The sequence below is a fragment of the Epinephelus fuscoguttatus genome, linkage group LG20 (genome assembly GCF_011397635.1).
Source record: "Epinephelus fuscoguttatus linkage group LG20, E.fuscoguttatus.final_Chr_v1".
Classification (NCBI taxonomy): domain Eukaryota; kingdom Metazoa; phylum Chordata; class Actinopteri; order Perciformes; family Serranidae; genus Epinephelus; species Epinephelus fuscoguttatus.
In genome coordinates, this window is record NC_064771.1 from 33448198 (window position 1) to 33472044 (window position 23847).

The 23847-nt window shown below is 41.1% G+C and overlaps 1 protein-coding gene across 2 annotated transcripts in view; it reads left to right on the forward strand.

Annotated features, from left to right (window-relative positions):
- tbx21 (T-box transcription factor 21) overlaps positions 1-22293 on the forward strand; it is a 54377-nt gene extending 32084 nt beyond the window's left edge. For both annotated transcript variants that reach the window (XM_049563478.1, XM_049563477.1), the window contains exons 2-6: positions 7055-7209; positions 12890-13011; positions 14150-14308; positions 15127-15188; positions 15506-22293. In XM_049563478.1, coding sequence (XP_049419435.1) covers positions 7055-7209; positions 12890-13011; positions 14150-14308; positions 15127-15188; positions 15506-16325 — 1318 coding nt within the window. In that variant the 3' untranslated portion in view covers positions 16326-22293. The remainder of the gene's footprint in view (positions 1-7054; positions 7210-12889; positions 13012-14149; positions 14309-15126; positions 15189-15505) is intronic.
- The last annotated feature ends 1554 nt before the right edge of the window (positions 22294-23847 follow it).

The window sequence follows — 23847 nt, forward strand, 5'->3', positions numbered from 1 at the left end:
AAGCCTCTGCCGTGCATCCCCCAGACAAACCCTTCACCCCTCCCTCCCTTCACTCCACCCTCTGCTCTTTCCTTTTCCCTTTCTCTAACCTCTGTTTCCCCCCCGCGGTTTCCCCCTCCCCCCCGCGCCCTCTGTCTACCCAACCCCCCTCGTCTTCCTCTCTCTCCAACATCCACACAGTTTATTTTGATTTTTTTTTTTTTTTTTTTTAAATGTCACCACCGGTGGTACTGTCTCTGTATTACTTGCTGGTTCACCACACTCATCTGTTTCTACCGTATTGTGTCTGAATAAAGACTACAGTTATGAGTATTCATGTGCGTATACACCTGGATCAGGCTGAGGGAGAGCCAGCCGCTTGTCGTTACTGTCAAGTTTCCAGTGAATCAGAGTGGCACACTGGCAGGTTGGTTAGGGAGTCTGTCTGGTAGCTGTAGAGCTGCAGGTTTGATTCCCACTGGTGTTGGAGCAAGTCCATGTACCAGTGTTTCAGTCTCCTGCCAACAGACAGAGCTGTTTTCCTCGTGAAAATAAAATCCTATGTGTTGAACTAGTACGAAAGCAGCAAAGCTACTGTGTGCTTCACGCCACCACACCGGCAATAACTGCACGCCATCATGTGTTTTGTGTTTTTCAGCTTCTGTCTCTGAACTCAGCAACAAAAAAAAAAAAAAGCCTGAGTGCCGCCCACGCATGCAAATACCCTCTGTGTTGTGTTTTCTATGGTTTCCCCCCTTGCCAAGTTCTGATTTCCTATAAAAGGCTCAGTATAAGTAAATTGACAATATCAGTGGAGCAAAAACGATAACTGCTCATCCACTTTCTAGATTACTCTCACACAGTGTAGGTGGGTTGATCCATTCATATGCTGAACAGCAGAGTTTCTGTTTTCACTTGTATTAAACGCAGCAATGGAAGAGGAGCCCTTTCACCTGTTCTTCGCGAGCCACTAAAGAGCTGCTGCCACGATTTTGTTTCACCGAGAACTATGATTGATTGTTAAACCGGACTCGCCATGTAGCCAGAAAGACCCAACTGGGACCGCTTGTGGCTCATGGCTTGGTTTTGTCTTACTACTTAAGGGTAGGAAGACTCTGTGTGTGTGTGTGTGTGTGTGTGTGTGTGTGTGTGTGTGTGTGTGTGTGTGTGTGTGTGTGTGTGCTCAGTCCACAGGCATAAAGAGCCGTCATTCAGAGACACAATCCTGAATGCATTTGACCATGTGAAATGTTTCTCTTACTTTTAGATCTTTTTTGGAAGAGCATGTGCAGAACAAATTCAAGAAAAATACATGCATAAGTTGACATTTTTAATCAATAAACCAAAGACATAGGGTAAATATTATTGTTTCTGATATATGGCAGTGTTAATATATTAGTATGTACAGTGTCTGAGTTGTGTCAGGCTGAGTATTGCGTAAATACTTGGGCCAGTACGATATCTGAGTTTCAGTACTCAAGCGTTTTTGACCTCCTGAGACCCTGCGTCCTCATATCCTCCTGAGGCCCAACCTTTTGTTAGGTTTTGTTAGGTGCATTTTTAATTTCTCCTAGCTGTCTGGGATCAGTAGGGCCCGATAAGTATAAAAAACTAAACGTGTCAAGGATAATTAAGTCCCAATGTCCTCAAACGAGAGGATAATAAAGTCCAATATCCTCAAACGAGTCCTTCCCATTTGACAGGGTCGTAGCTTGTTACTGTTGCTAAAATTGGTCCAAACGTCCACTAGATGGCACAAAAAAGTGTCCAGGAATGAGGACAACAAGTCTAACTTAAGTAGAATGAAGTATAAGGTCAAGTAATAAGGACATTACATTTTGGGTTTGCCGCACCTTATACTTCATTTTGCTTAACTCAGACCTGCTGTCCTCGTTCATGGACACTTGTTTGTGCTGTCTAGTGGTAGCAAAAGCACAATACACTCATTCATGTAGAAACAAGATGGCTGCCATCTCTGCCAAGTCAGTCTGCAGCCGATCCCAACACAAAAATGGACAAGGTCCAAAACCTGATCATATTATATGGTTGAAATCTGTTTATTTTTGCTTAATTATGTTTGTAGTTTGATATGGCACACATATTTTAGCAATTTTAGCAACAGTAACAAGCTAAGACGCTGTTAACTAGGAAGTACTCCTTTGAGGATATTGGGACTTTGTGTTACTGGAGCATTTCACACAGGCCAGGTCGGTGTGACAGACAAAAAGGATGTTCCTTGCTTGGTGTATGGAGCAAGTAAAATTCATTCAGAGTTACAAAATGAACAAGTCACAGACTTTTAGATGTGGTGTGTTTGCAATTTTGTTTTTGCACAGCCATGTTCAGGTGTTGAAATGAACAGTTGTGAACAGTTTGACTTGAATAGTGACACCCTAACCCACAGAGTTACATTTGAAGTTTTGTTTTTGCAGTACCATGTTCAACCACTGAAACAAACTGTTTTATACTTTATTACACACTTGTGACTATAAAAAAAAGTCAGTGAGGAGAAAAACATGGAACAGACACACAGAGTTTTCATCATTATATAGTAAGATTACATGTTATTTTTCTACTTTGCCAGATGTCTTTTTTGGGTCCAGCACCCACTCCATCAGATGTTGGAATGTGCGTGTCTTTTGTACTGCATTCTATCATTTTTCAAAACTTTCAGACTTCCCTACACTTTCTATGATGGCAATTTGTTCCTATGGTGAAGATGTAAATCTTAAATAAAATACGTCACCTATACAGTTTTTTTGTTTGTTGTTTGTTTTAATGGCTCAGTAAACAGTTGGTCACCATAGTTTTATCAACCGTAACTCAGAACAGAGCAAAATGTGCATTTGTTGGGCTCTATTTCCAGCGGTGGATGAATCTGCATTTTGTTGCTCTAGTGAGCATTTGTGGTGTGTGTGTGACAGAGCCAAAATAAACTACAGTGTGTGTGTGTTCATGGTAACAAAGGAACAGGTCACCCAGTGCAACAGTGTGGCTCATTTTTGTGTTTTTAATGGTTTTTGGGCACCAGTGGAGCTCTAAGACACAGAGGAAGAAGCTATAGGCTGTCATGCACACGTACTACTTGTTGATACATTTATTGTTAGTTTTGATCTTATTCTTGGGATCTGTTAACAATAAAAAATATTAAATAAAATGACCAGCATCATCCTTTAACAGCTGTCTTAAGAGAAGTATAAGAACTTAACCTAAATCAAACTGTCAAAAATTGGAAGCATTTTTATGTTGCCAATTTTGGACAATTTTAGTGAATGTCATGGAATAATGCCACTATTCCATACTTGACGATCTTTAATATTTTCTGCCATGGACACAGTCTGCATGTATTGAAGTTTAATACCCAGTGTCAGAGTAATGTCACCATGGCCTCCTGCAGAAATAAAAAACAAAGCGATCCATTACAGCAGCTGTCACAACTGCCTGACTTTATAAATTCATTGTGTTCGGGAAATATATTTTTAACCGACTCTTTTTGCTGTTTAAACGCATGCATGTACACACACACACAAAAATCATCAACACAGACGGACCCTCCAGGTTTTCCACTAGCCTGCTAACATTAGCCTCGAAAGCATTATCTCTTTACACACCTCACTTGTTTTTACACCACTAAATGACCACACAGCTGCAGGGAGGACACATGAATCTCCATTAAGATGAGATAACGTGTTTCTAGTTTGCCTAAACAGTGCTGCAAACATGTAGCGTGCTTTACATATTTCAGACTGAATTATTATTAGAAGTCTCACCCTTGTTTTTGACCAGCATCAGGAGATCAAATATTTTAGACCTGATCTTATCTACTTGTTCCACCCACAGCAAAAAGGCTTAGAAAAGAAAGACAAGGGCGTTTCTGAAAAGGAAGGTTGTTTTTTTTATACAGTCTTTGCACTTTTACAATGACTAATTTAAGAAAACAGTAAATCACCTTCTTGTTTCTGAACTCTTTCGATTCATTTGCAGTGAAATAAAACAACTTTAAAAGCATGTGATTGTGCTGCAAACATACTTCAGGCAGGATGTGTGGTTTAAAATAAAACTCACTCTTCACACTGGTCTCATCAAAGGGGGGTGGATAGCTGGGGGTGATTGCTGCCCATCACTCATTACAAATGCTCCATAGCCTCAGGTGCTATTAGCCAGTGCAAAACAGCTGGGCCAAAAGTCAAACATGTTGCCCTGATTTATTAACACCAACTACACGCTGGGGACCTCGTATAGACCCAGAGTGCAGTGCAGGTTCATATGCAAGCACATAGCATGAATGAGAATGAAGCAAATGAATCGGTCCTCTCTCAGAGGTTTATTTGGAGTGTATTTCTATTAAACGAAATTGTGACGAACACTCATTTGTTTTCTTTCACAGAGTTAAATGAGAAGATGTGTACCACTCTAATGTCTGTACACTGTAAAGCCAAATCCATCAGTGACACAAAATTATCATGTGAAGTAGACACAAATGTCCCAGCTTGTCCAAATAACATAAAAACGATATGTTAAATTGACACAAAAACTCATCCCTTATGAGCTTGACATAATTTTTATGTTAAGCTAACAATTTTTGATATTTGAGTTCATTTGACTTAAGTTTATAAAGCTGATTAAGCCTATTCAATTTTAGGCTAATTAACAACACTATCACTGTGCATTTAATATATATGTTTATGGTTCAATTAAATTAAAAAAAATGGTTGTTAAAACATGTACTCAGTGTTTTTATGTGTATATGGCACAGACTTAAATGCTCAAACAACAAAAAAAGTTTGTTAAAATTTCTGTCAGAATTGTGTCTAGTGTTCTTAAAACATTTATGTCACTGTATTGTACTAAACTAAAAGTTTTGAGTGCAAGCCATTTCCAAAAAAATTTAAGCTGAGTAAGTGAGTGGGGTTTACAGTGTATGTTAAATATAAAGCAGGCCAGTATACAGTTAGCTTAGCTTAGCATAAAGCGGGGGAAACAGTTAGCCTGTTCTGTCTCAGAACATAACCCTCACAACTTGTTGGTTTTAGACTTTTTAGAGTTTTTGTATGGATCAAACAAACAAGATATGGCTTAATTAGCAAGCTTTCGAGGTGCTGTCGAATACCGGCATTTGGGCAGTGACTTCCAGCGTCAGACATCAACCACAAAAGCTGTCCTTTCACAACGGCATGATACGTGGCTGGTTGCCGTTATTGTGTAACAGGGGGAAATACAGTGGGACAACACTGTAAGTTAAGGGGGTGAAAATCTGAGTATTACGAAGGATGGGCCCAACAACCACCGACTGTTGTTTTTTTCTAAACCAAACCACATACTGACCAAATGTATCCACGTGCATTTGTTGTTGAAGAAAAAACTTTGTGGTGTTGTAGCAATGTAATACATTTCTTCTGAAAGAGACTGTATGCAAACCGTACATTTCCTGTGAAAACCGAAGTGTATTTTGAAAACATACAACACATGTAACAGGCTGAAGTTGACACGGCGTCCCAGAACGTCAGTCAGTGCAGCCAGGGCACCTTGCAGGTCATATCAGAGTGAAAAGTCCATGACCAAATGTTGACATGTGACAAGGTTGACAAGATTGTGTTCTGGCTGACTTTGGTGATCCGAGAGCCTTTCCTTTATTACCAACAACAGGAGGAGTTTGGTGCATAAATTCATGGTCCCCAGAGGATGAATCCTGATGAATTACTTTTACTGCAGCACCACCATCAAAACAAAACTTTGATTTGTCCAATACTTTAGTTTTGTAGGTATTTGTTCACAAACTAAAGACAAGCCGATCAGCCTCAGTTGTATTTTGTGTTTAGTGCTGAATAGAAAATGTTTGCATGCTAACACTCTAAATCAAGATGGTGAAGGTTGTAAACTTACTAAACATCAGCATTTTTGTGTGTTGGCATTCAGCTCAAAGCACGACTATACTTAAGTACAAGCTCATAGCTGCACTGCACTGACTTAAGTAACAACTGTACGTATTTTAAGCCAAGCCATGATGGTTTGTTTTAAACCTAGCCATGTGCTTTTGTTGCCAAAACTGAAGGAAATGAACGTAAAAACAAGGGGTACCTAGCACGTCATATTTTAACGGTTACTTCCACTGACAAAGTGGCGGTATTTGACAAGTTGGGTTAAGAACATGTTGGCAACTCAGTGCAGAAAACGATTTTGTTTATTTTGCTCCAACATAAAATGAGAACACCCCAGCAGGGTTAGTAATCCTGCAGCGCTAAGTGCTTCTATCAACACCTCATGTGCTCTGAACGTGTTGAGTATACATGAATATGCTGCTGCAGACTGTCACAGCTGTCTGTGGCTTTTCAGAATTCGGTGTCCATGTCTTATATTTATGTGTGTGTCTTTTTTCTTCTTGGTTTAACCCAGCCTGCCCCTCTCCTTCCGTGGGCCGTGGAGCCCAGGGGACGCCCTGACCTCCTGGTTACCTCGTCTCACTGAAGCCCTCTGTGTTCAAACTAAGTTCAACATGTAAAGCTCCAGCAATCAGTAGCAGCTTCTGAGGCATCTTTTATTAACAGCAGCATTAAATATTCACCTTCACTCGCCCCGTTACTACTGCTCCTGATTCTTCAGCTGCTGGAGTAAAGAACAGGAACAGGAATCTCCCCTCTGCCTGACTTCAATACATTACTGTCCTTAAAGAGCTCTGCACTGAGGTCATTATTTTTTGCATTTGATAATACATAAGACTTTGATTTTACCATATGGGAAGGACTTTTTGTCAAAACATACAGTTGGTTGGGAGACTGCTCAAAAGAACCATTAGTGGCACAAATGATTTGTACAAACATGATTTGAAGGAGGTCATTGTGAAAAACATGTCAGACTAGGAAAAGCTGACCAAAAGACTATCTGCCATGTTATTAGTTGCATGTTTTTTCCACCGTCAACAACATGGATCACTTTGCATTGAATAATTTGTCAGAGTGGATTTCTGTTATACTTCTTAGTCTTTCAAGGCAGAAAAATGGGTTTTTTTGTTTGCCATTCCTAAATAATTTAGATTTATTCCAACACTAATCATGCTTTTCCTTGTGTGTTTATCCAGGAGGATGTTCCCCTTCCTGAGCTTCAACATCAGTGTTCTGGATCCGTCTGCTCACTATAACGTCTACGTGGACGTGGTCCTGGCTGATCAGCACCACTGGAGGTATCAGGGCGGCAAGTGGGTCCAGTGTGGGAAAGCAGAGGGCAACATGCCAGGTAGGTTTCAAATCAGAACACATTCTTGGGAACATTTTCATGATTAAAGAATATAAATTACAGTTATTAAAGATACATGAAAACACAACAAAAGGGTGCCACAAATTACTTTACTCCTGAGACCCAACCTTTTGTTTGGTATGCTTGTTTTATTTCTCCTAGCTATTCGGGATCAGTAGGGCCCAATAAGTATAAGAAACTGTCAAAACTAAACACTGTCAACATTAATTAAGTCCCGGTGTCCTCAAACGAGACGATAATAAAGTCCTAATGTCTTCAGAGGAGTACCTCCTCATTAACAGTGCTTGTTACTGTTGCTAAACTTGGTCAAATGTGTTGCCATATCAAACTCCAATCATTATTAACCACAAATAAAGAAGTTTCAATCATTAAATGTGATCAGGTTTTGGACCTTGTCCACTTTCATGTCGGGGTTGGATGCAGACTGACTTGGCAGAGATGGCGGCCATCTTGTTTTTACATGGATTAGTGTATTGTGCTCTTACTAACACTAGATGGCACAAAACAAGTGTCCACGAATGAGGACAACAGGTCTAAGTTAAGCAGAAGTATAAGGTCAAGTAAACCCAAATTGTGATGCCCTCATATGAGGACACAGGGTCTCTCTTTGCAACTTTCTGATATTTAAAAAATGAGCTTAAACACTAATTGGCCTTCCCACAGGAGAAGATGGGGCATTGTTTTGACCAATTACATACTTGGATGAGGTCACGATATGCAGTCTTGGAACCTATTAGCAATCGTCCTAATGACCATTTACCCACTGGGGGCAATGTCCATAATTTTGAGGGTTCCTGTGTAGCCACTAGCCAGCAGATATTTGGGCCAAGACTTGATCTTCCATGCCATTGTTGACAATTTGGTCAGCAACTTGAGACTCTAGAATGGTGTTGAGAGACGACTGATCTCTATAAACAAATACATGTATGTGCATCTGAACAAAGCTGATAAATTTAAGGTAAAGGACAATCACCGACAATAGCTGATGGGTTCTGAGACTGCACTGAGCGTTCTGCCTCTTTCACTCTCCAAATTGACTTTTTATCTGCATGCAACCATAGCCTGCTCAAACTTGACTGGTCAAAACAGAAACCAGAACACTTACAAAACCAAAATTTTGTCCCGTAGCCTTCACATACTTCATTCATATGCAGATATCTGTTGGTAGAGATTACATGACATGCAAGTCCCCAAAAGTCTTACGCCTCCAACTCTGAATGACCTTAGGATCGTTTTTATTGTAGAAATCTGTTTCAATTAAATTATTGTTCTTTTATTCCATAAATTAGGTTTCCTGCCAAATGACTGTGTGAAAATCAAACCATATAGTCAGTGGATTCCTTAATTACTAATACCTGAAGGATGGATGGTAACCATGTTATTAAGAGACAGATTAGTAAGTGCTCAAGTAGTGTACTTTGAGCTACTTTTACCTAACTGGAATAATTTCAATTTATGCAACTTAATACTTCCACAAGTATTTTTCCTCAACATATGAGAGAAATATTGCACTTTTTACTTCACTGATTTTATTTAAAAAGTTTGGTAATTTTGCAGATTCATATTAGGAATAGAAAATAAAAAAACGCAAATTATCTATCTATCAAAATAAATGATTAACTTTCATTAAAATTAGTCCCATGTTTACCAGCTCCAACAAAAAAGCGATGAACATATTGCTTCAATAATTATGTATTATTCTGAAATCTCCTGTATTTTAATGCATGACCTGTAACAGAGCTTTAAGCATCACATCATTTGGAATTTTATTTTGAAACTTTTTCAGTCACATATTCTTGCCATTCTGAGCTGCAAACATGCCATGTCACTCAGATTGTTTCTCAGTCTTTAACAGAATACTCCTCCCAAACACAATAACCTTCTTAAATCAGGCACTAAATATAAGTGATGGATTAAAAAAGTACATGCTCACATTTCTTCCTGGAGCTTTCAACAGAAGATACTGACACAAAGTAGATTGAACAGCAGCTAATGAGCATGAAACCCTGCATGTTGGTCAATAGACTTCAGCTCAGTGCGTGCAACATGGAGGATCTTGAGGAAGTGGTTTATTTAGCAATATCGTAGCAAACCTACATGCATACAGTAGGGAAACCAAAACATGCGTCATGACGCACAAGTCGTCTGAGAGGTTTCTGTGGACTTTTTTTTTTCTTTTTCTTTTTTGAAGTCAGCAGCTTCATCGGACATTCTGCAGGGAGTGAGTAAACAACACAAAGTATGCAATATTGGGTGACATATTCCTTTAGAGCTCTTGCAGACTGGCCATAATTCTGCAGAAGTTTAATCATGGAGCTTAAGAACTTCTTCATGTCTTAGAAAAACATCTAATCTGAAACTACAAGTGCATTTATTTACGTTTATCATAGATTATATCAGCCTTATCAAACAGCATATTTTAATGTAACTTTGTTGTTCCATTTTCCAGCTAAGGAAAGCATGAGTATCAAGGAACACAAATTGGGAAGAGAGGGTTATTTACTGTATGCATGTAGGTGACACAATGAGTGAATCCAGGCAACAAAAGGAGGACTTAACACAGACAGGTAGAAGACAGAGGGAAACTTACTCATGATGTTCAGGAACAGGCTTACAGCTTGGCATCAGATCCAAGAGGGGCACAACCGATCAGCTACAGGTTCACACGGCCGGAAAGCAAAGGCATACGTCAGCATCCTGTCAGGGAATGAGTGGAAATGAGCTGGTTGTGTACTGCAGGACTGATGAGGGAAACTGGGAACAGGTGAGCAGGTGGATGAGAAAGTCAGGTGACTGGCACAGGTGGGAAGGTCTGAGGGCATCTGGTGGATGGATGGAGAAAGGCAATGTGAGAGGACTAAAGGGAGGGACTGTAGACTCGGTGATAGACGGTGTCGTATCAGAAGGAAGAGACAGTTTTTAAAAAATCTTGTGCATGTTTAATGAGAGGGTAGGATGGATTAAATAACCTGTTAAATTAGTGCAAATGATATTTAATAAAGTTGATAAACTGGATGATGTTGTATGGAGGGAGGGTCAGGTTTCGAGAGCTAGACTGATAGATTGGCTAATATTAGCTTATTGCAGATAGAAGATACACTTTATTAATCTACGGGAAGAAATTCTTTTTTTTTCACTCCGTTGTCAAACACACAGGTCCGAAATACACACACCTGCACAAATAAGACCTATATATGCATTAAATGGAGAGATGTCAGAGCAAGTTAACCAATTAACACTCCATATTTGGTCTGGGCGAAGACTTGAGAAGGCAAACTTCCAGTTCCCGACCCAAGTCCCTACGGACTGAGCTACTGCAGTCCCGATATATTGTACTGGTGTACATGTGGGCTGATAAGTAATAAGATGTTAGGACAGAAACGCCAAACTAGACTCAAGGTAATGTAAAAAGTGCTTCTGTTGCGTAGTTTGTTCACCACAGAGAACTGGCAAGTTGTCAACTGCACTGTAAAATGTTGAGTACTGCATGTATCGTGGTCACAATTGCTTGAAATAGCAAATAAATGGGATGCGTTTAGAGATTGTTTGTTAGAAAAAACATGTCATCCCCACTCTCTCCACCCCTTTCACTCTACATCTGTCATATCAAATAAAGGCAAGAAAAGCCCCCCCAGAAATATATTTAAAAAACACTGCGATCAGCCCATAAATCAACATGTGATTTCTAAGATTTCAAATATCGATATGAGCCTCCAGAATCCAGGATCTGTTGGGCTACACTTTAAACCACCACATGGTAAGTGTCCAGTTCAAATCATGACTCTCCAATTTTGGATTATGCAGATACACTTAAGGTTAAACTGTTTCTTTAAAGGTTAGAAGAAGTCCCCTATTTCATAAGCTAAATAAACTATAAACCTATTGGATGATCTGTCAAGCACAAACTGGTGAAGGACTCACAGAGCAGACTCACAGATAAAGGGTCTTTCATCAGACTCAGATCGGTACATGCTCAGGCTCAGTCACACAGGCAAGAGTATCCAATTTGATAGGCAAAAACGGTCAAAAACACACTCACAAGGAACATTAGGGAAACGCTGGAACTCTCTCTCAAAGGTAAAGAAGACCCAAACAAGGGGAAGACAGGGACTTAAATAAACTAAGACGAGGAAGCCAATGAAACACAGGTGAAACACATTTGGGCGGGGCAAGTAATCACAAAGGAGGGAAACTTGCCAGGACGTGGGATCTGAAACGAGACGAGACAATGGTTACCAAAATAAAACAGGAAATATAGAGATGACAAATAAACATGAATTTAGGCAGCTTGACGGGTCACGACGTTATCTGTAAAGTGCATTGTCGGTAATTTGAAATAGCTCGTTAAAAGCTGACATTTTGGAGACACGTGGTTTGTCCTTCAAAGCCTGAATGAACCTTTGACGGACTGCATTGGGGTCATTGGGAATTCAATAAAGTAAATGTCTTTAAGGGACGTGAAAACATCTTTGTAATAGTTACCTGACTTTGGGCATGAAAATGAAGCTATCATTACCCACCTTGTCTTTGTCTGAACTGGTTGGTCCCCACTTTTCCATCATCCATAATGCCCAGAAGTATCTTCTTAGTACTTTTCCCTACTTGAACTCCCTGTAAGTATTTAAATTGGTCACCAAATGTGCCTCCCTTCATGCTACCTCCCAGATATATTGTGATATATCAGTGTTAAGTTCAACCACTCATGATACACGTTGGATTTGACCTGTCTGTCCTTATTTTCTGTTCAGTTTTGTAAAGGACACAGATTTGGTTTTCATGTCTCCACATCTCATTCTCCTTGTTCTCTCTTCCTCTGTCAGTCATTATTTCTTCCTGTTCACACCTCAGATGAAAAAAAAACGATAGCAAGTCAACCAAGACGATATTTCTTGTGTGATTGATGATAGACAAACCACAATTATATAAATGAGAGACACTGTAAGGTGTTGTCACACATGTGCCAGGTGTTGTGGAAAGGTGACATGCTGATGTGCTATAGTTGTGGAAACTGTGGTGAAACGACAATACTCAATTAGATCTAATAGTGCACTTATGTGGTGTGCTGGTAGAAGGTTAGCGGGTCATTGTGGTGATGCTGTGAAAGATCATGGCGTCGAGACGGTATCCTGCAAGAAGAAGACATCGAATGTGAAAGGAAGGAAAACAATATTGTCCCTGTTAGCAGTAAATAGTCACTCTTTCCGACCAAAGAAATTTTTTATGTAAAATATTGTGGAAATTTTTTTTACAGCAGCTTCTTGCCCTCACACTGAATAAACACACACATAAAAGTGATTTATTGTTCTGGAGAAATATTGGCAGCTCATGACATCCACAATATCTACTGCTGTTCACATTACATACTTGCATACACTGTGAAGAGTCAGTTGCAAAGAAATGTTTTACTGCAATAAATAGAATAATAAAAATAAATGAGACTGGTCTCTCTTTTCATATAAAAAATATTAAGTACCAGCAGAGAGATTCATTCGTGTGCACAGTCTATAACATTTGAATGAAGTTGCATGTTTGTAAATGTGGCTGATGTTTGATTTGAGTCACTGAATGTGTAAATAATAGTGGTTTTAGTGGTTTTCTCCACATGCAATACTTTCAGAATGTTTTTAATGTTTCTCACGGTATGCTTTTGCACTCACAGGGAACAGGATGTACATGCACCCCGACTCTCCCAACACAGGAGCTCACTGGATGAGACAGGAAGTGTCTTTCAGCAAACTCAAGCTCACCAACAACAAGGGCAGCACCAATAATGTGGCACAGGTAACGTTTCCTGTTCTCTGCCTCCTCTAGCTTTTGTCTTTCCTCTAATACTTCCTTCTGTCTGTGCGTGCCTGTGTGCAGCCGAAACAATGAAACCACAGGCAGGCTAAGTGAGTAACAATGATCATCTAGCTACAGTGCAGTGTTCTGCTTGAAAACCTTTGCTACTGGCAGTCATGTGGATGCTGCTTGATACGCTAAAAACCACCCAAACACTGTTGCAGACCATGTCCTGGCCCCTTCATGGCAACTTTCTGATGGCAGTGGCCCCCTAGCAGGACAATACACAATGCCACACTGCAAAAACTGCCTCAAGAATGGCCTGTGGAACATGACAAAGAGCTCAAGATGTCGACCTGGCCTCAAAGTTCCCAAGATCCCAATCTGATTGAGTATTCATGGGACATGCTGGTGCAAAAGAGGTACCCACAATCCATGGTAGAACCTCCTCAGATCTGACTTAGCTCTGACTTGTCAAAGAAAGGACACAGGACCTGTCATGGGTGTCCTGTAGTGTCTGGCACCAGGGCGTTGGCAGTGGATCCTTTGAGTCCTGTGGGTTGTGAGGTGGATGGATGCTCCATCAAACTGTGATCTGGGGAAGTTGGAGGCCAGATGAATGTTTCAAGCCCTTTGTCATGTTCCTCGGACCATGCCAGAGCAGTATGTGTGGCATGGTGCATTGTGGGGGGGGGGCATCAGGGAGTGCTGTTGCCATGAGAGGGGGTACTTGGTCTGCAACAGTGTTCAGTGTTGTGGCTGATTGGTGTACATGCGTGTATATTCAGTGGCTGAAGCTATTCATCATTTCGACCACAAAATCTAGGCATCACATTAAGAGCTTCTGAAACCACTTGTTTTGTATTCGTCGTTCTAAAATCTACGCAATAAATACGTGCTACATACACTGTTAATTTTCCATATCCTGCTTCTGACATACGCCAAGTCAAAGTGACTCACATTACTGGTTGTCACAGTGGAAAAGTGCTCCGAGACGCAAATAATGTTTCTGCAACGTCCCCAGTTTGAGTCCTGCCAAGGATCTCTCCTTCGCCCACACACTTCCTGTCTGAATCTCTTCTGTTTTCTATCGAATAATGGCAAAGATATCTGAAAAGTACCTGTGTCTCCTCTCCAGATGATCGTGCTCCAGTCGCTCCATAAGTACCAGCCTCGTCTTCACATCGTGGAGGTGAAGGAGGACGGCACTGAGGATGCCTTCCTGTCATCCAAAGCTCAGACCTTCATCTTCCCGGAGACTCAGTTCATTGCTGTCACTGCTTATCAGAACGCAGATGTAAGTCGTGCCAATCACAGCAAGGTTTAGTTTCGAGTGTGTACTTGTCGCTATGCAAGATACGATCAACCTCGGCTCAGTTTTCTTATCTTTCATCAACTTTGCTTTGGAAAAAGCCTCAGAAGAAAACAGACATCATATTCTAAAGTCCTGTTTTTCTTTTGTCTGTATGTTTGTCACATTTTGACAAACAAGAAGCGATCTTTTACTTAATTCAATTCAATGTACACTCTTGTCTGTTGTTAGAACCACTGATTTCGTAACACTATACCAACATCTCTTACCCACCCTCTAAATGAGGTCTGGCATTCAATGATTCATGTAAGAGCAATGTTTAATGTCATAGAAGCTTTGGTTTATGCATGCACACATCAAAAATGCACACATACTAATTCACATGCCTACGCTCTACTATAGGCGTTAACGTCGGTTACTATACAAGTTCAACCAAGAGTCAGCTCACCTCAGCTGACCTGAGCACTGCAGCTCTTTGCTTCCCAGTATGTGTTGTATATAGTATATCTTTAACAGCTGTTCAAATACAATGTGTAAGAGTTCCTGCGATCCAAAGCAACATACACTCGCCCTGTTTGTATGTTTATTCAATCATTATATCTGTGCGTGTGTGTGCTCACTCTCTGGCTCTAAGGATGAACTCTTTCCAACGACAAGAAAAGAAATTTCACGTCATCCTCATTAATTATTAGCCAGTGACCTCCTCTCTTTCTGCTCTCTTGTTTCTCTTACGTGGTTACTCAGTCCTTCTCTTTTTCCTGTGCCTACATTCTCTCATTGCCCTCCTCCTATTCCTTACACAGATCACTCAGCTGAAAATAGACCATAACCCCTTCGCTAAAGGTTTCCGTGACAATTACGACACGTAAGTAAATTATTTTTAAAAAGCTGTATTTGTAAAGAAGTGCTGTAAATGCTCTTCTTTTAGGGAGGACACAGCTTTATCTGAACGTTGAGTTTGCTCACCGTGAATAGTGAGACTGGGTTGCTGCTTGAATGTCTCTGTTTTAATATTGAAATAGATGCAATTACTGCGCAGCTTGAGCATGCTGCAGTGAAAGGGTGTGAGGGGCTGTGAGATGTTTGATAGATAGTTTGAGGTTTGGGCAGGAAATAACACCTTCTTTTTTTTTTTTTCTTCTCACACTCTCTTCTCTTCCCCTCCTCCTCACTCCTGCCTAGGCTGTACGCTCCTCCCGACTCTGATCGCCTCACCCCCTCCCCTACTGAGAGCCAGCAGCTGCTGCCAGGGAGCTGCTACCCCCAAGGCTACCTCTCTGAGCAGTACATGAGCCCCCTGCAGCAGAGCCGCTTCTACAGCCGCGAGCCTATCAGCATGGGCCAGCAGCACAAAGACCCGTCCTCGAGTCCTGGTCCTCACAGTCGCTGGTACCTGCCGCCTCAGCAGGGTGTGGCCCCAAATCGCCTTGACTTCACTTCCTCCTATGAGGGGGACTTCTCCGGAAACGGTTTCTACAAGCCTTTCCCCTTGCAGACATCCGCTCACCATCCCCTCAGCTACTACCCCGAACATCCTTTTGCATCTACCAGTGTGTCTGTGTCAGGAGCCACCTCAGCGGGCTGGACCACCAGCCGGCCCACCCCTCAGTACCTCAGCCACCCGAGCAAGCCTGGCCCCAGTCTGGGCTGGTTCAGACCCATATCGTCCTCCTCATCCTCCTCATCATCTTCCACATCACCTGGCAACCCCCGGCTGCACCCGCCCTCGCTCCTAGAGCCTCTGCAGCCGCCTCTGCTGCAGGACAAGTCCAAAGACACTGTGGAGGTGGCTGGGGAAGACCCCTGGCTCGAACCTCCCTCTGTGAAATCAGCGGCCTCGGCCGACTCAGGCCTGTTTGAGGGCGGCGTGGGGGACAACAAGAAGAGGAGGGTGTCGCCATACACGTCCAGCACTGAAAACTCCCCACCTCCGCGCAGTGGAGAGGTCTGCGAGAAGGACAGCAACAGCGATGCAGACTACTATGGCTATTACACCCACTGAAGACCTCACACATCACCACAGCTTCCCCCAGCGTCCTCCCACACCGCTCTCATGGACATGCTTTTGTCTGTCCAGTCAGGTCATGATAAAGGGCTGGAACAGTCTCCATTTTTGCTGCAGACAAACACCAGAACATGCAGCTTCATCCACTGTCACATCGCAGTGTGGCCAGCCTCTCTATAAAGTCCCCCTTCAAAGTGTTGAATGATTACAGGAGCAACTTTCAAGGTTACTGTCAAAGTTTGTGTTGAACACGAGTGGATGTGACTGGGAAACTGCCCCGCAGTCACATAAACACCACACAGACAAACAGACCTGTGACTTTAGCCTTCCAAACATCTGGAGATTTGAGAAAAAAATGATCTGCATATCTGCTTGCTGACAGACGCCTGCAGGGATTGTCTGTTCTTTCTGCATCAAACACTCTGTCTGTCTGTTTTGCTCTGTCTTGTCTCTGTCTGTCTCTTCCTTCTCATCCTCAACCTTTCACACATACTCTCACAATATGCTCACGGTCATTTCCCCTGATGATTCTGAGCTGAAATTACATTTCACACACAGTCTTCTCTCCAAATCCAGCTCAATATGTTTAGTGTAGCGCCGTCCAGTGGCGACAGAGGAGCATTGCAGGGGCTCACGGTACAGAGGCCAGAGTGTCTGAGGGAGCTGATGTCAGGAGGTTAAGAGGGTTTAACAAGCACATGTCCTGAAGCACGGCCGCTAATCTAATTCAGCCCAGCTAGGACAGCCTCTCCTGTGTGTTGATGTTAAGTAAATCAACAACCGGTGCAGAAATAGCCAGTCCTTACAACTGGAGACAATCAAACACAATCTCACAGGTGTTAAAGAAGAGCTTTTCTCTCTGAAGTTCCTATGAATTTCAATCTGGAATAACAATTTACAATTCATAGTAACCTGCTGCCCTTCTGGGTATTTATAGGGTGAAGCAAAATCTTTAGTCTGTTTGCACTGTAATATGATTAGATCCTGCCACGACATGTCAAAACACAAAGATAGATAACATCAAAATGCTGATAAGCAGGATAAAATCTCACCTCAAACTTAACTAAAAAAAAATTTGAGAGAGAAAAAAATCATATAGCTTCATGTGATTGGCAAGATTAGTCGATGAATTAATGACACACTTGACAAAGAGGTTAATCTACAAATATCTTGATAATCTGTTAATTATTTTAAGCAAAAATGCCCCAAATTTCCTGGTTACAGCCTCTAAAATGTGCAAATTTGCAAATTTTTTAAGTCATACGTGTAATTTAAGTGAAGATCTTCGGGTTTTTCTTGTTCGGAAAAAAGAAAAGACATTTGAAGTTATCACTTGGGTGAATTATAACAAGAATGTTCACTATTTCTAACATTTTATACACAGAATGATTAATCGTCAATCAAGAAAATAGTCCGTAGATTCATTGAAAGTTGGATAATAATTTGTTGCAGCCCTAAATGCCACAGAGATGATGTCGTTGTAATCAGGTGACCTCAGTGTGGAACTTCAGTCACATGATTACTTGGTCAAACACCCTCCCCCTCCTGTTTCACCCATGACACCTTATTTCAGAAAATATATGTACTCAGCAGTGAGAGACAAATACTTTTTTGATCCTGTTTAAAATGTGCCATGAATCCCACATATGATGTTTGTCAGTTTAATAGATCCAATTTCAAGTCAAGATATTCGCAGTTTGTCGTAATAATGTTTAGTTTTGTGTGGAAATGCTCAGTGAACTACATCTCTCAACCTACACCAGCTAGCCAACTAGCTAGCTAACTTGGCTATTACCGTTGCAGAAATGTCACGATATCCTACCTGATGTGTTTTATCCAGCGACTCCTGGTCTTATCAGCCAGGAAGTCAAATAACGAGCAAGACCTGTTGCTTGTGTGAGTTCATCCCGGTACAAAGCACACAGGCGTCATAGATTCAGGCAGAGAGCAAGCTGTGACATCACCTATGCTACTTGTGTCGTCACTTCAACTAGGTATTTTCACAGTCTAATACTCCAACCGTTTTTTAACAAATTGTAACTATCTTTACTTGCAAAATTGTCTTTTAAATTGACAAACATCATATGTGTAACTCATGGCATTTTTTCCAAAAAAGTGTCCAACAGCGGGGGAGAGAGTTGGGATTCTTTGTTTAAAGACGATTTCTGGCATTAGACGCGAACATCCTCGCCAGTCTTTCTCCGACTGTACGCTGACCCCTGGTTGACGAACTTTGACCTCTCCCCAGCCCATGCTGTGACTGGTTTTGGTTGCTCGTTCAGTCTCTTCTCCAGGGTCGTTGCCATTGCACAGATGCCATCATATACTACCTTCGTTTTCCTGTCTTTAAGAGCTGAAAGCGTTGCTACCTCCTTGGCTCCCAGGATGCAACGTCGAAAGGCATAGGGGGGAGGGAGAGGGTTTCCGAAGGTATTCAAAAACCTGGCAAGCAGTTCTGATGAAGCACACTGGCAGCTTTACAGCACGAACGTAGCACTTACTTTACAAACCCTTCGATGTGATGAGATTGCATCTTTGGATCAAACTGTTTCAAACTGCCCCTCAATGGGACATCAACCATCGGAAAAACTATAGATATTCATGATTGAACTTTTCTAATTCTGGGTCAGAATCAGGTCTGTAAACTGCTAGAAATGGTACTAGAATATGATATGTAAAGGGAGGGGGCAGGAGCCTGCAAAACTATCAGTCACACAGTGAAGAATAATGGTCTTGGAGTGGAGGTGGAGAGCAAAAGGTGTGAGCATCTGGTGGAAAAACTCTGCCAATGTGTTTCAAGGACATCAAGTAGTCGCACCAATTTGTCACAAAAAAAACAGAAAATGCTCAACCTCTCCTCGCATTTGCTTTAAAGTCATTTAAAGACCTGGATAATTAATATAAAACATTTGTACATCTTAGCACCAGGCATGAACAAGGCCATCTGGACACTGCTTGGTTTCATAGAGTGAAAAAAGGCCCCATCACAACAAACACCCAGCCCCCAGCTGCAGTCAGTGGATGTGAAAACGCTCCTGTCACCACACACACACATAAACCCCACGATCAATACCGTCGTCAATAACGACGTAACTGGAAAACAGTATTGGCAGAGAGAAGTGTGACAGCTTAAAACACACAAACACAACCTGCACTGTACATGAACGCACAGTGTTCACATTACACAGCAGGGGCAAAAAAGTGGGTCACTCACAATGGCTACATGCACCTGTAGGTAAACGGACGAGGCACTGTCACCCTCACAGCCACGATAAACAGGAAGCACAAAGTGACCAGACAGACACCCTGAATTTCCCCCCTCTAGTCTTCGGGCCTATCACGTCGTGACACCGGCTGACAAGAGTCCCGGCTCCCTGTCCTGGTGACAGAAATGAAGAGTGAGGCTGCAGTCGGCGCTGATCAGAGATCTGCTCCTCATTCCTCACCAGGTGTGCTAATGGCCTCAGACAACACTGGAGGCGACAGGCAGGCACTCGCTCGGTGCAGTGCAGGGTTACTTTAGTCTTTTCAGAGGGAGAGATGAAATTAAAACTAAATCTGCACTCCTGAAATGCCTAAAATGAGTTTACAAAAACTGCACCAGCAGCCTGCACTGTGTATACTACTGTATATCTGATTATAAGCTTTATCTGCTGTAGTGAGAACAACCACACAACAAAAGATAATACTACTTAAAGACAGTTTCACATGTTTGATTGATCCCACTCTTGTTTCTATAACCAAAAACTGAGCTAGAGCCAGGATGCTGTTAGCTTATCTTAGCATAAAGACTTAAAGTAGGGGAATTTGCTGGCCTAGCTTGTCGAGAAACACACATAACCCTTACTGAAAAGCACAAATTTTCATTTTCACACTTTAGTTTTTGTACAGACGAAACAAAGAAGATATAAAGTGTTAATTTGTGATCTCTTGACAGAGTCAGGCCATCTGTTTCCCCCTGTTTCCAGTCCTTGCGTTAAGCTAACGAACCATCTCCTAGCTTTAGCTCGAAGTTAAACTCCCGGTAAAAAAGTGAATCATATTTCCCAAAATGCTGGACAATTCCTTCACAGTTAAAGACAAAGAGGATATGATGAAAGCACATATCAACTTGCCAAAAGTACCAGTGAGAAATTGAGGTCATGTCATATGGACTGCTTCTGAGAATTTGGGGGTTTTAGGGACCAGGGGGAAGTTATATGTGGGTGGTTCAAGTATTTTTAGACTCTATATATTTAAGTTTTAGGCCAGCAAAAATAAAACTAATGAAGGAGTTCCCCTCCTGGCAGCGTGGGGACGACTTTGAACACACATTTAGACCTTCATGTTGGGAAATTAAATCTACAGAAACAGATAAAGGTTCAGTGTGTAAGATTTTCCGGGATTTAGTGGCTTCTACTGATGAAACTTCTCCCAGTTTGGATTCCTTCAGTGTTCATTGTTCAGGAGGTTTTAATTAGGAACTGAATTATCCACAGAGGTCTCTTTGTTTCCGAAACAAGCAGACATACTGAAACTGGTAGTAACACCGAGTAAAGCAGTTTTACATAATAAATCAATGTTTCTAGGACACTGCACAGCATGATGTAGACAGGCCGCTAGCCCAAATGTGTGCTTTCTTTTTTCTGATCCAGACATTCAGGATTTTTTTACCAGGAGCCAAATTATCTCTCGGTCTCGTCCTCTCCGAAACAAACAGACCCGGTTATTTAAAGTGGTAAAAACATTGAATAAAGCAGTTTCAAGACAGCTGCTAACTATGGTGGCCAACATGATTCTTATTTTCAGGTGATTATATACTGAAAATTATATTTAATTTCTGCCAATATTCCCATTAAATCTTACACACTTGATCTTTAACTGAATTGATAAAATGTGACAATCTAAATAATAAGCCAATTTATTTTTCAGCCTTTGTTTTTGGTGTGAGGTCATATTTCTGAAGGGGGTAGGGTTGTGCTGGGTGATTGGACTCAAGACTTAGTATTTGTATGTATTTTTAAAATCCTGGCTGCGGCCCTGTTTGCCTTGAAAAGGTTTCACATGTGACACAAATTAAAGCTCCTGCCTGAACTGGTGTTACACAAGCATTGTCTAAACACTGGGACTGCGGCACTCAGCTTAATGGTCTTAAAGATGTTGATGCAAAAAGGACAAACTGTCTGATAGCTCAGTCCTTTATCTGAACATTTAAATAAAGTGAAATGGTAATGAAGTGTTAGTTTTATGCTGGAAACAGAACGGATACATTGTATGTAACATTTCCCAAAAAAAGATGTGCTATTTAATGTTTATGTTGACATCTGTCAGAGGAAGAAGTGATGATGTACCTTGATGAAGGTGTACGATGGACAATTGTTGTTTTAAGTGCAATTAATAGAGTAGTTGAGAATTAATGACGGCACTGCAAAAACAATGAGAGCAAAGTTTTATGTGATCACTGGTGGATGATGTCAGTTATTTATTTTTATGTGCTGTGGTTTGGTCCAGTGGTTCACTCCTGCACCTACATCACATCAAACAGCAGAAAAAAAACTGCCTCAGGAACGCCCCCTGCTGGATAACTCAGCTATTACAACCAACTTCAGCCAATCCCTGATGTTTAACCTCTAATACCTCCATTTCCCATGAGTCTGTGTTTCCCTTGAACTCACACTTCCCTCGGTACGAGCGTAAAACTGTGTGGGAACTGCATTTCCAGAGATTTTACTGTATAATATAGAAATAGAGGCGTGAAGAAGGGAGACCAGACAAGGTCAAGCATGTTATTTTTTTGTGTGTGATTCATGTGCACTGTAAACGTCGAGGGGGGAAATAATCCTCCTTTGACTCTTTAATTAAGAGCTTATAAATTGCAAAAATAAGAGATGGAGATTTCTGAATGGGGAAAATTGTTATTTATTAAAAAGGTGGCATAATTGTGTATTGTATTGTTGTTTTTTTATTCATGAAATTAAAGCTTACACATGACAAATCTTTGCTGTTTTGGTGAGTTTGTTTTTATTTGATGTAGGTAGGATTTTTTTTAATCGACTGAACAAAGCAGCTTTTCAAAATGTTGCAAATCCAATTCATTAAAAAATAATATGTGAATTAATTTTAATCTTTTTCAAACAAGTCTTACTCGCATCTGCAGCTAAGTGTCGTTATAATAAATAAACTGATCCCACTGAAAAATAAAAACACAGTTGTGATGTCAGCAGTTTAATTTACTGTATAAATACAGCGTGTATGTTTCCAACCAGCTGGATATTTTTCTTACCATAAATGACATAAAAATACGTACAATATCTTCTCTTGTAAATATGTGTATATACTGAGTGTTGGTTATTGTTATTTCTTAAATAATAAATGTTCAAAAATATCAAATAAATGTAGATGTTTCACCAGCATTTGATCGATGTTAGCAATGATCAAAGTATTTAGACAGATACTGTCTTAAATGTTATCATTACCTCGTCTCAGTAATGTGAAAGTCACAGATACCAAGTTTGAGTACTTCATATGCATTACATCAGTACTGGTGCACCTCTAGATAAATATACTGTAGCTGTGGCTGGATCAGCCTGCAAGGGAGCTATTTCCTACCTGTAAGGAAATAATCTGGGAGAACACAAATTTGTTTAGGCATATGCACCAAGCAAGTTATTATAACTTTTGCTGGAAGATCTGTACTTCCTCCACCTTGGCATTATCTTAAAAACATGTGTGAAGAGCCCTGAATTAAATTTGATTTCTCACGTGAAGAGCCCATCTCTGGAGCTATGACTCACCAGGCAATATCTTTTTGGCCGTTGTCCTTACAATGACGGGATTGTGGGTCGTTTAGCTCAGGATATTCCTCAACCTCAACAACGTGCCTCTCCTCATCCAATTCTTTGTCACATAAAAATGTTTTAAAAAATGACAATTATAATTATAATCAATTATCAGAACAGCAGCCGCTTAATTTTCTGTCACTCGACTAGTTGTTGCAGCTCTTATCATTCATTTAGAGTCATGTTTGTGTCCACCTGATGGATGTAAGTCCAACATCCACTTTCTTTTAGCTCTGTTTTTGGTCTCCACCAACTCCTGAAGGAAAAATCTGTCCATTATGGTAAAAATATCTATAATAGCTGCTTTATCTTTATTGTGATTTAGGCCTAGTCCGCACGGACCCGTGTACTTCTGAATGTGAAGTTTTTCGGGCCCCGGTTTCACACGAGTGGTGTGATAAAAAAATATCATATCCACACGAAGCCGCAAAACCTGTTACCAAGTGATGTAATACACATGACAAAGCAGTAGGTGGCGATGTAAATTCGGTAAAATGGAAAAGCCATTTTAACCAATCAGAAGTCAGAGTCAATACCGGAATAGGGAAGTGCGGAAAATAAAAACAACCCGATCCACAAAAATAACGCAACCTAATTCAACAGCAGAGGCGCCTGAACGAACAACTGCACTACCACGGAAGCAGCAACGGGCCTGCCAACGGAGGTCCAGATCCAGAACCTCCGTTGGCAGGCCCGTCGCT